The sequence below is a fragment of the Orycteropus afer genome, unplaced genomic scaffold, assembly GCF_000298275.1.
Source record: "Orycteropus afer afer isolate SDZICR_OR568_19922 unplaced genomic scaffold, OryAfe1.0 scaffold00002, whole genome shotgun sequence".
Classification (NCBI taxonomy): domain Eukaryota; kingdom Metazoa; phylum Chordata; class Mammalia; order Tubulidentata; family Orycteropodidae; genus Orycteropus; species Orycteropus afer.
Window position 1 is genome coordinate 15,407,888 of NW_006921589.1, and position 14,231 is coordinate 15,422,118.

General features: G+C 37.7%; 1 protein-coding gene across 1 annotated transcript in view; it reads right to left on the bottom strand.

The window, feature by feature from the left end:
- Positions 1–2,690: 2,690 nt before the first annotated feature.
- ATIC (5-aminoimidazole-4-carboxamide ribonucleotide formyltransferase/IMP cyclohydrolase) overlaps positions 2,691–14,231 on the bottom strand; it is a 33,354-nt gene continuing 21,813 nt past the window's right edge. The window contains exons 9-16 of the mRNA XM_007959928.2: positions 13,558–13,665; positions 12,757–12,842; positions 11,278–11,367; positions 9,372–9,500; positions 5,706–5,798; positions 3,897–4,079; positions 3,280–3,435; positions 2,691–2,810 (exon numbers count right to left, since the gene is read on the bottom strand). Coding sequence (XP_007958119.1) covers positions 2,691–2,810; positions 3,280–3,435; positions 3,897–4,079; positions 5,706–5,798; positions 9,372–9,500; positions 11,278–11,367; positions 12,757–12,842; positions 13,558–13,665 — 965 coding nt within the window. The remainder of the gene's footprint in view (positions 2,811–3,279; positions 3,436–3,896; positions 4,080–5,705; positions 5,799–9,371; positions 9,501–11,277; positions 11,368–12,756; positions 12,843–13,557; positions 13,666–14,231) is intronic.

Below are 14,231 nucleotides of genomic sequence, written 5' to 3' on the forward strand. Positions count from 1 at the left end.
GGTCATTTCTATTCTGTCCTATAGGGTCACTATGAGTTGGAATCGACTCAATGAAAGATTTTTGGCTTAGACACATTAGAGAAGCTTTGGAATAGCAACATCAAAGAGAAAATTCCATTAAGTTTTCCACCAACGAACAAGAACCAGAATGACATCAGATTCTTAGATACAACAACATAGTTAGGTGCTGTCAAGTTGACTCCAACTCACAGTAACCCAACGAAACATTGCCCGGTCCTGCACCATCCTCAAAATCTTTGCTGTGCTTGAGCACATCATTGTAGCCACTGTGTCAATCCATCTTGTTGATGATATACCACTTTTTCACCGACCCTCTGCTTTACCAAACATGATACCCTGCTCCAGGGACTGATAGCTTCTGACAACAGGACCAAAGTATGGGAGTCAAAGTCTAGCCATTCTTTCTTCTAAAAAGCATTCTGGCTGTACTTCAAAGATCAATTTGTTTGTTCTTCTGGCAGTCTATGGCATTTGCAGTATTCTTCACCAACATCACAATTCATAGGCATCAACTCTTCAGTCTTCCTTTTTTATTGTCCAGCTTTCACATGTATATGAGACAACTGAAAATACCATAGGTTGGCTCAGACACCCCCCATCTTCAAAGTGACATCTTTTTTCTTAACTACCTTAAGAGGTCTTTTTGAGATTTGCCCAGTGCAATATGACATCTGAGTTCTTGACTGCTGCTTCCATGGGTGTTGATTGTGGACCCAAGTAAAATGAAATCTTTTGACAACTTCCATCTTTTCTCTATCTATCATGATGTTGCTTGTTGGTCCAGTTGTGAGGAATTTTGCTTTATGTTGAGGTGTAATCAATACTGAAAACTGTAGTCTTTGAACTTTATCAGTAAGTGCTTCAAATCATCTTCACTTTCAGCAAGCAAAACTGTAATCTGCGTATCACAGGTTGTTAATGAGTTTTCCTCCAATCCTGATGCCAGGTTTCAGAGGCTCTTCTGGTATCTCAGCTTTTTCTTCCTTTCCTGTCTTTTAAATGACTTTCTGCTTCCTTCACGTATCACGTTCTTGACGTCATCCCACAACTTACCTGGTCTTCGGTCACTGGTGTTTAATGCTTCAAATCTATTCCTCAGATGGTCTCTGAATTCAGGTTGGGATATAATCAAGGTCATATTTTGGCTATCATGCACTTGTTTTAATTTTCTTCAGCTAAACTTGAACTTAGGAGCTCTGGTAGCATAGTGCCTAAGGCATCTGACTGCTAACCAGAAGGCTGGTGGTTCAAATCCACCAGTCACTCCTCAGAAGGAAGATGGGGTAATCTACTTCCGTAGTGATACTGCCTCGGAAACCCAAGGAGGGGGTCACTATAAGTCGGGTCCGACTTGACGGCACCTAACAACATAACAAACTTGAACTTGCATAAGAACCTGTCTGTTCCAGTCAGCTCCTGGCCTTGCTCTGTTGACATTGAGCTTCTCTACCACCTCTTTCCACAGATATAGTTGATTTAACTCCTATGTATCCCATTTGGCAAGGTCCACATGTATAACTGCTGGTTACATTGTTGAAAAAAGTTATCTGCAATGAGCAAATCATGGCCTTGCAAAATTCTGTCATGTGATCTCTAGCATCATTTTGTTTACCGAGGCCGTATTTTCCAACTACCGATGAGTCTTCTTTATTTCCTACTTTCACATTGCAATCACCAGTAATTATCAATACATCTTGATTGCATGTTTGGTCAATTTCAGACTGCTAAAGTTGGTAAAAATCTCCAATTTCTTCATCTTTGGCTTTAGTGGTTGGTGTGTAAATCTAATAGTGGTATTAACTGGTGTTCCTTGTAGACATACAGATATTATCGTACCACTGACCTCACTGTACTTCAGGATAGATGTTCTTTTTGATGAATGTGATGCCAATTCTATTCAATGTTCTCATTCCCGGCATAGTAGACTGCCTGATTCAAAATAGCCAATATTGGTCTATTTCAGCTCAGTAATGCCTAGGGTTTCAATCGTTATGTGTTCTATTTCATTTCTGACAATTATCAATTTTCCTAGATTCATACTTTGTGCATTCCATTTTAGTATCAACTGGTCAACTAGAAATGGACTAGCTGGTTTAAAAATTTATATGGAAATTCCAAGGATCTAAAGCAGCCAAAACAGTCTTTAAAAGGATCAAAGTTGAAGGACTCACACTACTGGACTTCAAAATGTTTCACTTAACTTTGAGGGAGAAATATATACTAGCCTTATCCACATAAGGGGTCAGTTAACAGGAGACTTAACGATTCCTGTACAGTTCTAGGTCACTGATTATAACTCTGCTGTTGGTTTGCTTCATAAATCTGACAACCGTCTTAGAACTGTGATGAAAAGAAACTTCATGAAAGGAACGCCTTTGAGGAAACTAGAAAGATATAAGATATTTAAGTTTCTTGGTTGACTTGCTAATGTGAAAATGTTTCAGAGCAGCAATGTTTGGAGATGAGCTGAGCACATCACACACAAACATTTGTATGTGATGCTTGTCAGTTTAAAGAGTCTGTATCTTTAAGACAAATTAAATACAACTACCAAAAACTATGGATCCAATATTAATAAGATTTAATGTTTTATTTTTCAAAAATGAAATATTCTAAAATGACTCTTCACCTATACATAAGCAAACGATAAAATAATAACATGAGATGAATCAGTGATGGAAGAGCCGAAGACTGGTATGAACAAGGATTATCCCCAGTTCATCACATGCCTCAATCACAACTTGGTCGGCAGCAGAACCGGAAGGAGCAGCAATGTACGCCACACCACTCTGGGGGAGAAATGGATATGGATTTTCAAAATAGTATTATGTAACAACATGCAAAAGTCAAAATTTCTTTCTCAAAAGTATATGCTAACAATGACTCACACTACAGACTAATTCACTTGGCCAAAAGGCAAAATAATAACCCGTACATCAAATGGAAAAGTCAAAATAATTTTTGAACTGATTTATATGACACTGCCACAGCTTAGATTAACTCACAGAAACTTAAAAAAATCAGAAACACAATTCCTAAAATAGTTTCTACATAAAGATCAAACCAAAAACCAAACTCACTGCTATCAAGTCAATTCTGACTCATGGCGAACCCTTTTGGGTTTGCCAGGTGGTAAATCTTTATAGAAGTAGACTGCCCAGTTTTCCTTCCATGGAGTGGCTGGTGGGTTTGAACCGCCAACCTTCTGGTTAGTAGTCAAATCAGTGCCACGCAAATTTACATCAAGTCTAAACTTACCCTTTTAGCTCTGTCAACATTATCCCTGAAAGGAAAGAAGGCATCAGAACTGATAGACACTTCACTAAGTTTGTCAACCCACTCCTTCTTCTCTGCCTCAGTTAGTAATTCAGGGACTTCCTCAAACAGTGCCTTCCACTTTACCAAATCTTCATCCTATAAGTAGAGGAAAAAAGATGAGTCTAACACCATTTGTAGTAGTGTTCTATATAAAGCAGGATGCCAGAAAGCATTTGGGCATTTTTCCTAGGACTTCTTAATTATAAATAATGACTGTTCTTTTACATCCAAGTTCCTATTTCTGGAATCTCTTTTTTTGATGCACTGAACATTTTCATTAAGGAAGAGAATTAAGTAGAAGTTTGTCAAATGAAGACCACACTATTTTACTTCCTATAACAGTTCACTCCAAATATATTTTGTTCTTTAATCCCTGTGTAAGTTAAATATACATTATATCTTTGTATTAAAGCAAGTGAATAGGAAATTGCATTCCAAATGGTTTTCAAAGTAAAAGAGAATTCTTTTAAAATACCCCTTCTTTGTGCAGTGATGAAGTTAAGTCTATGAGAACATGCTCATATACTCTGCCCATGACCCAGTGACAAATCTTATACCTCGCCAATGGTTCCAGTAACATACTGATCGATGGCATTAGAGATTTCTGCCCTCTTCACTCCTGTTTTAAACTTCATTGAAAGCACTCGTGGATGATGTCTAAGCCACCAACAGTTTGCCTTATCCCCTGCAAGGCGTGTACAGTGTATCCGAGACTGCTGTCCTGCTCCAATGCCAATAACCTGAGGAACATAGGACATAAAAATGAATACCTCTTCTAACAACACTTTCTAATGGAGCTTCTGTACAAAGTCTCCAAAATCTATTTGTGGCAGAAAATATCATACCAAAAGAAGAAAAATACAAATAATTTTTATGTCATTAAAAGAGAGGCTGTAAATAGTTTATGACTATATTTTGCCTCTGCAGTGATATGTGAAGTATGCTTATTAATGATCTGGAAATTCAAAAACAAAGAAACCATAAAACAAGACCACACAGGCTATCTGAAAAGCCCAAGTCAGTAACTTACAGTTAAGTACTCACTCATGGAAACTGATATAAACATCTGACCAGTTATCCTAAAAAACACTACCAGACGTGAAATGTCTTTCTTCACTCCTCTACCTCAATGGGTTGGTTCTAAGAACAATGTCCTCAATGCACAAGTGCTTTCTGGTTTTAGATTCTGTAACAAGCAAACACATGTGCAGTATGCTCTTCCTGAATGTCAGGAGTGATGTATTCCTTCTGTACGGCCTTCCCAGAACCTACCAGAACCTGCTGGAACCTGAGCCCAAAAAGGCCACTAGCTATCAACTCCCAGGATTTTGCTACTACAGAGACCAGCCCTCTTTTATCAGTTGGCTCTCACTAAACTTGAAAAGGTTCTTCCAGGTCACATACTAATCAATATCCTGTCTCCCCTACTGGTAGGCAAAATTATTTAACAAATGCAAGGGCAGCGTTAAGGAGTAAAGACAACTCTGCTGCCACTGTGGAAACAAAGGATCTGAAGCTAGAGCAGGCCCGGGTCTCAGAATCCTACAGCTAGGGGAGACCGTAGTGAGGAAGCAGCTCAACCCTGCACTCTGTGCCTCCACACCCCAGGAAAGATGTTAGGTATTTTGCTTAATATCATATACCAAGACATATGCATTATCTCAGTAAGTAAATGTCTTCAAACTTTACATCTGAAAAGGGTAAATTTTACTCTATACAAATTATATCTCAATAAACCTGATTTTAAAGGATCATGTTAACTCCTAGTCTAGCAGTTGTTCCACTCAATGGATTCTTGATATACTAACACAAGAAACGCATGAGAATGTCTTGTAAGCTGCAAAAACAGAGGCTAGTGGCTGGCACTATCGCTCCTTACTCTTTCTTCACAGGAGATGAACTACCAGTGGGAAGAAAATAAACCAGTTTTGTAATAGCTCTTTGCTGGCTGCTGTTAGTGCTGTCGAGCCAGTTGCGATTCACAGCGACCCAGAGTACAACAGGATGAAACACTGCCCGGTCCTGCCCCAGGCTCACAATCACTGCTCTGTTTGAGCCCACTGTTGCAGCCCCTTTGTCAATTCACTTCGTGGAAACTGCTATTGGAGCGCTTCTACTCCAATATGTGCCAATTCATTCCAGGCAAGAGGCAATGAGACTAATTTTAGCACCTAGTTCCAAAGCCACTTTGCAATCATCATTAGTTTTAACAGTTCACTAAGTTGCTGACTAAATGCTGGCAAACTGAGATGAGAAATACTTGGCACACTTTCCCTTTCAAGCTGTCCAGTATCGCAGGCAGATGCATTTCTGAACATCATTTTGTAAGACAATATCCCTTGGAGGTAAGTGTGATAGCTGGTTACCTGACCGTCCTTGGCATAGCACACAGAGTTAGACTGGGTGTACTTGACAGCAATGGTGGCCACGACGAGGTCCCGGAGAGCCGACTCCGGCAACTGAAACAAACCCATAAGTACCTCTTATGTCATTTAACATAGGAGACCTGTTATGTACTCACATCTCTCAAATGACAAAATAAAATTAACTGTCCAGGCTACAAAGTACCACATTATATCAAAAGGGTCAAATATCAGCACATACTGGGAATGTAGTATAGTGACTCAAACAGAGTCTACCCAGCACCATCTGTGGGTTAAGCTAAAATGGCTATTTACATTACACACAAGATTTGAACTATCGTATCTGCTCCACAACAGGTAATAATTTCTCCACCATTGTACCTATAAATATCTGGAAACACAGTAAAATCAATGTTCAGAAAACACCACTGAAAGTAATTTTCACAGACATTACAAAAAACTGTAATGCAAACATATCGCAGATCTTCTTATATCTGTATTAGAAAATACTTTTGGAAAATAAACAACAATGGTTAATTGCTAAATTAGCTAACTGAAAACAGTTAAATTATATTTCATCAAAATTAAGAATTTTTGCTCTGGGGAAGACTCATGATAAAAGGATGAAAATAAAAGGTAGACACAAGGAGACAGTGTTTGTAAACCTCTTATCTGAGGATCAGAGTATATAAAAAACTAACCAAATGCAACAATAAAAAACCAAATATCCATTTAGAAAATGAGCAAAAGACATGAAGAGGTATGTCACTGAAAGGGATCTGCAGATGGCATATAAGTCCATGAAAAATGTTCACCATTATTAGCCATTAGGGAAATAACAATGCAATATTGCTAAAAACTTTTCAGAATGCCTAAAATTAAAAATAGTAAAATAATAAAAAAACTAAAAAGTGACAAAACCAAAAGCTGTTAAGGATGCAGAGAAACTGGATCACTTGTATACTGCTGGTGGAAATATAAAATAACATAGTCACTTTGGAAACAGGCGGAGTTTTTTCACAAAACTGAATAGGCAAATACCACACTACCCAACAACTGCACACCTTGGGTTGTTTTTTGCTATTATGAAAAATGCTGCTAATTACATTCATACACAGGTTTTTGTGTGAACATAAGTTTTCATATCTCTGGGGAAAAAATCTAAGTGACCATCAAGGAACAATGGATAAACAAACTGTGGAACATGCACACAATGGAATACCATGCAATACTGAAGAATCATGATGGAGTCACGAACTATCTTAGTATATGAATGAACCAGAAGGACATTATGCTGAGTGAAGTCAGTAACAGAAGGACAAATACTATATGAGACCAATATAATAATAAGTCTACAAAAGGTTTACATACAGAAAGAAATGATGGATACCAGCAATGGGAGGAAGTGGTATGGAAAACCACTAGATAGTAGACAGGTGAAGGGAAAGGCAATACGCAATATGGGGCAAGTCAGCACAACATAACCAAGGCAAAGAGAGACACTGAAAGGTCTGCAAGAGAAAAAGTCAACAAGGCTAACACTACATCCTATACAATCCTGCAACAGTAGGAACAAGCACTAACGGATGAGTGGATACACGTAGTCATGTAAGCTGAAGAGGGGTGGAAGGACATGTGGGAGCATACCCGTGGGCACAGAAAGGGTTGGCAGCAGACAGTCCTACATATGTATCTGCATATGCTGCAAAAATACCCATGTACATAATAGAGTGCCTGGGGGCAGTCACGGAAACCTCTGAGCCGTAACCAACACCTCCTGGGACTCAGATACTGGGCTTAAGGGAAAGGGTCTATAGTCTTGGGGGGACATCTAGGTCAACTGGCACAACAGTCTATAACGAAAACACTCTACAGCCTACCTTGGTGAGTAGTGACGGGTCTTAAAAGTTTACAAGCAGTGCTCTAAGTTACAAATATTGTTCTCTTCCCATCTGGGGCAAAGAATGAAGAAAATCAAAGACTCAAGAAAACAATAAGCCCAAAGGACTATTAGAACACGTGAACCCCAGCCTCCACAAACCTAAGACAAGAAGAACTAGATAGTACTTGAAGGTCCTGTATAGAGTGGGAGGAAAATGTGGAACAAAACTCAAAAATTATAAAAAAGATCAGCCTTACTTTTCTGATACACACTGGCAAAACCCCCAAGATTGAGGCCTTTAGAAACCCTTCAAGCCTGGAAATGAATTTACCTGTTGCTCAATTTTCAGCCAAACGACAGGCCTATAAGATGCGTAACAACACACTATGAAGGTATATATTTATGAGGACAATCAACCATATGAGATTAAAAGGGTAGCAATTACTCAGGGATAAAGCTCAGAAGGCAGGAAGGGACAATAAAGGAGGACAGGCAGAACTAGAAAGAGTGCCGTTACATTGTAATCAATGTCAAAAAGAAAATGTGTACGGAAAACCAATTTGCTCCTTAAACTTTCACCTAAATCAAAATTAAAAAAAAAAAAAAAAGAATTCTCAAAGGCAATATTGAAAACTTTTGGTTGGTTAAGTTCTTCACTACTAACCAAAAGAAAAGGTCAATGGTTTGAACCTACCAGCCTCTCAGCAAGGGAAAAAAAAATGAGAGTCCTGTTACTGGTGCAGTGGTTAAGCACTCTGCTGCTAACACAAAGGTTGGCAGTCTAAACCCACCTGGTGCTCTGTAGGAGAAAGATGTGGCAGTCTGCTTCTGTGAAGATTCACACCTTTGGAAACCATACTGTGCAGTTCTACTCTGTCTGACTGGATCACTAAGAGTAGGAATCACTTGATGGCAGTGGGTTTTATTTGCGCATTAAGATATTTCAGAAAAAAAATACCAGCTTATTCATTTCCATGTTATGAAATCTCGGGCAAATTTCTTAAGTGTCTTCTATGTCACAGTTTTGTGGTTTTCACAATAGAGATGATAGCAGCTACAGCTTATAGTGTACCCTAAGGATTACATGAAGTAATACATGTAAATCCAATAATTATCACCATTATTATCCCAGGAATGTGTCCTTCCTGAAAGGTAACAAAACAGCAACAGTGCAAAAACATGTCCATATGAAAACTTTGATCACAGCTCTAAAAATGGAAATCAACGGGATCCATCATAGCACAGGTACACACAGACTGCCATGTGACCTTTCAAAGATGTGACCCTACACTGATACAGAAAAAAGGCAAGTTTCAGAACAGAACTATAAAAGACACGCTCTCCTTTCTGTGTAAGGGAAGTTATAATACATACATTCATATGCAGAAGCTTGTAATATGGTCTTTTATGCATTTTGTTTTAACTCTCTGGCTTACCTCACAACTCAAAAGATGAGCTAGTCCATCTGCGTTATCAACCAGTTCTAAATATCGGCCCTAATAAGTATACCAAAAAAAGAAAAAAACCAAACTCAATGCTACTGAGTCGCTTCTGACTCACAGCAACCCCAACTGCGTTTTTAAGCCTGTAAATCTTTACTGAAGTAGACTGCCCTGTCGTCTTTCCATAGAACAGCTGGTGGATCTGAAATGACAGTCTTCTGGTTAGCAGCCAAATACCTTACTCGCTACACCACCAGAGCTTCTTAATAGGTATATAAGTTTATAAATATTATAAACAGATTTACTGAAGTTATTAGGGTTCAGATCACATATCTTCAAACTTACATCTTTATTCTTGGTAACAACATTGCTAAATAATGACCTGTCGATGACACCATTATTTCTCTTCTGGCTTAAACGAAGACCAAAGAGAGTTCGAACTTCATTTTCATCTGGTTTGTAAGACTGATCCATCTAAGATATAAATTTTAAGTTAAAATCCATTCACATCTCTCAACTTTTTCATTTAATTTACATTTAAAATATTTAATTATAAACAAGGTTATATACCAGACCCAAAGTTAAAGAACATCATACTGACGTCAATGCTTCATGATCATAATACAACATTTTCCTTGAAATCTTTTGTTATGCTTAAGTGTTTTATTATTTTTCTTTTTTCTTTATATGTTTATTATGAAAGAAGGGCAATTACTGTAAATTCATCTAAAAATCTGTTTTGTCAATAATCTACAAAGCAGAGTCAGGCAAATTCTAAAAAGTAAGAGTACTGGGGGAAAGGTAGCAATCTATCAGATATTAAAGCTACAACAGTAGAAACACCACAGTCTTGTCAGGTGAATAGAAAAATACACAGAACAGAACACCCAGGGTAGACCCAAATGCAGGCAGTCATTCAGTGGAAGACAGAGGTGGAATTTTAAATCAGTGAGGAAGAGAGGGTTTTTATAATAATAAAATTAAGACAAATGAGACAATTAGGGAAAAAAAATTAGATTCATAGCATATACCTTACTATTACAGCAAAGATGCCATGAAAATTAAAATGATAAAAATTAAACCTACAGAAGTCCCAGAGAAAATGACAGAATTTTTAATTTTTTTAATTGTAGAATGGGAAATGTTTTTAAATGTAGAATGGGAAAAGCTTCCCAACAAGAGCCCAAAACTCAGAAGTAATAAACGATCGATAAATTAGTTATAAATCCACCCTGTTGCCGCTGGAAGCTGTCAGGTCGCTCTAACTCACAGCAAACCCACATGACAGTACAAAACTGCCCCACACGGTTTCCTAGGCTGTAATTTTTATGGGAGCAGATGGCCAGGTCTTTTCTCCTGTGAAGCCACTGGTGGGTTCAAACCACCAACCTTTCGGTTAACAGGCGAACACTTAAGCATTACACCACCGTGGCTTCTCAATCTAACAGAAGCAATCTCTAAAGATATAGGCCAAACTGACACAAGTATCTGTACCTCATATAATAGACTATGGAAAAATGTCAACAACTTAATAGAGAAACAGGCAAAGAATATGGACACACAGTTCACAAGGAGGAAATATGGAATGGTATTGGGAAATAAGCATCCTTACAGTCCCAGTGGGGCTTTAAATTTGTTGTACAACCTCTTGGAGGAGCAGTATCTATAAACTTACCAATACACATCCCTGTGACACAGTAATAACACTCCTAGGACTTTTTTCCCAGCTTCTTCATTGCAGGGGTATGTGTAATAGCTAAAGATTGATGACTGGCTAAATAACATACACATACATGGGACAAATTTGTAAGACTGTCCGGGGTGCATTTATATAGGGAGAAAATGCAAATATTTGCTGAATATGTATAGCCTTTCAGGGAAAGATCAGTAAGAAATTCCAAACATTAATCACTTAAAAAAAAGGTGACAGGGTGACAAAATGGGATTATGTTCAGACCTTTTGCCACATAACATTTAATACCATCTGGATCTGAAACTATGTTAATATGGTACTCATTCTGTAAAAAATGAATTTATAAAGAAGTTAGGGATAAAGAAGCTATTTTTAACCCCGAAATTATTACTAATAGTTCACTAGGATTAAATAAGTCAAATTAAGGACTAAGAAATTCCCATAAAAAGGGATAAATGAGAAAGATGTAACATTAAGGAGAGACTGATTTAAGTATGGGGGAGAAAAAGACACAACATATAAGAGCAAATTACTATCTCAAACACAAATGGTACTAACCTGAAGAACACAGTAGTTCCCATTTTTCTTTTTAGAAAGGATTTTCAAGGCTTCTTCTTCGTATCCCGGGGCAATAATACCATCAGATACCTGTAAATATATTAAAACTTAATTTCTACTCAAAGAAAAAAATCACAGAATGTCTATGAAAAACCCAGCAGTTACCTGTCTTTAAATAACATAGCAGCATTTTCTGGTTCTACCTCCAACCAACAATGTTAGTACTGTACTTGGAAAATAGCATTCTACACAATGCAGCTTTCTAAAGTTCTTCACAATTAACCATAATGCTGTCCTCTCAAAGGTCTTGCTTGTTTCAACTTTAACCAAAAACATATACATTTTCTTTAATTCTTTAATATTGCTCTGACACACGTTCCTCAGGAAGTAAAACTGCTTCTTACTACTCTTTGTGGAGTGGTGTTTTGTACTAGAAAAGGGCATGTTCTAGTCCCAGCTCTGCCAGACCTGGTAAGTGACCTGAGGTAAGCCAACAGATTAGATGAAATCATGTATTCACATTTTATGACTAAGGATACAAATGCCATAGCCCCATACTCAAAAGCCTTGCTGTAACCTGTAACTCAGCCTGTCAGCTCCACTGCAGTTGGGATGGTCAAGTTCACACGAGGAATAACCCAAGAAACCAAACTCCAGACCTAACACATATAAATACTATTAAGCCACACAAACCTTATTCATCGCTGTCCCATGCCCTCCAAACTATGTGAGCCACCTTCTTTATTTCCCCTTTTCTTTCTCTCCATCCCACCTAGTCCCACCATCCCTGTCTTTCTGGAATGCTTGTTTATCTGGTGTTCAAGTGATAAGGTTTAACTTTTCAGAATAGTTTGTTATTACTTCCCCCACTTTACAGTCTCTCATTATAGACCTACAGCCCTATGAAGGTTTACAGTAAAGTACATTACATCACCACCCAAGGGGGCTGTCTCTGCTCTCAGGAAACAAAAATTTTGGCATTAAAACAACAACTCTTCTAATTTAACTTACAAAATTTAAAATATAGTATATAAATAAAAACTTAATTTATCCTAAAAGCCAAATATTAATTTGAAACAATGAATTTACTAAATGTCAAAATTGTAATTCAGTTTAAGGATTCATGTTCTATATAACATTTGGAAATTCAATACGATAAACTTAACCTGACACTAGTACAACAGACACAAATATTGTAGGTTATGATTTCAATAAAGGGCGAAGTAGGAACATGTAAGAACATGGAGTTTCACTCAGTTATCTCTGGTTGTTAGGTGCCATCTAGTCAATTTTCAACTATGTCGACCCCATGAGACAGAGTAGACCTGCCCCACTGGGTTTTCTACACTATGACTTTTATGGCAGCAGACAGCCAGGTTTTTCTTCCACGCAGCCACTGCGTGGTCTTGACTGCCAACCTTCCAGCCAGCAGCTGAGAGCTTAACCACTTTGTCACTTACGTATCAAATGTCCACTAACCTCTCTAGAGATAATTTTGGCAGTAGGGACATCACAAACATCAGATAATGCTATAAAATCACCAAATGAAGACATCCTATCGGCCCCTGTAAACAGAAATTAAAATCCCAGTGAGATCATATAAAATCCATTTCTGTAAATCTAACCTTATTTTTCACATAAGATTGAAAGTTAACAGAAAAATAACCCATTTAACTTAAGTAATCAGTAAAAAAGCATTCTAGAGCAGAGATCAGCAAAATTTTCTGTAAAGGGCCAGATAGTAAGGCCCTTTACAGAAAATTTTTAGACTGTGAAGGTCTAACTATCCAACTCTGCAGTTATGATACAAAAGCACTATGAAGTACACAACACACAATGAAAAGGACATGGCCATGCTCCAGCCAACCTCTATTTACAAAAAAAGGGAGCAGGTTGGATACGGCCCATGGGCTACAGGTTGCTGATCCCTGTTCTGAAGGTAAATTATGATACCAATGCTTTAAAAAAATCTTCCATAAATGTTACAATGTTCACAGATTATTAAACTCAAGAATAACATGGTTCTGGAATATAATAAAAATACAAAAGCATTCAACAGCCTAATCTGAAATTATATGCATCAAATTCCAATTGTGTTTCCATTTATTAAATTACAATGCTAACATATACTTTTACATGAAAATTTCAAGGCACTCATCTAAGAAGAAATTAATAGCAAGATGAAATCTTGTAATGAAATAAAGACTGTAACTGTTTTATTTAAGATAAAACATTGTTTTTTCTCTCTAGAAGCCAAAAAAACCATTTTATTCTTCTGACCTCTTGCTCTAGCATATGCAGTTGATATGGGGGTAAGCGTTCTGTAGAGATCATAGACCATGCAGACCCTGGCCTCATCTTCACTAAGTGGAATTCCAACAGCAGCGCCTGGCAGAGAAAAATGTAAAATAATAAATAAACAAACTCAAGTTACTACTCCTCAACTCTCAAATCAAGACAGTATTTTTCTTAACATCTAGTCTATGCAGTATCACTGCTAGTGCCTGTGCCAAATTAAACAAAAAGCTGTCTGGCCAGATAATTAAGTACCAAAAATATAGCTGCGGAGGAAGGTGAGAAGGGAGGATTCTCTACGCTCTAGGCTCTGAAAACAGAGCCACCGTCTGATGCCTGACAGGACCAGCCGTGTGGATGAGCCAGTCATTACTCCGTTAATGACTCCCTCTCTGTCCGGCTTGAGACCTCACAGTGTTCATATCTTCCCCGTTCATGTCATTTTAATATATAATACTCCTTTGAGAAATCATTATGTGCTAGATGCTAACAGTCAGCAGATCTGGGAATACAGATAATTAAAAACTGTAGAGTTAACACAGAAACAAAAGCCATCCTATACAACGGCTATAAAAACTTATGGATAAAGTGTGTGTCATAAGAACAACATTTTCATATCTACTAACTTTCATTTCTAATAACGAGGAAAAACGATGACC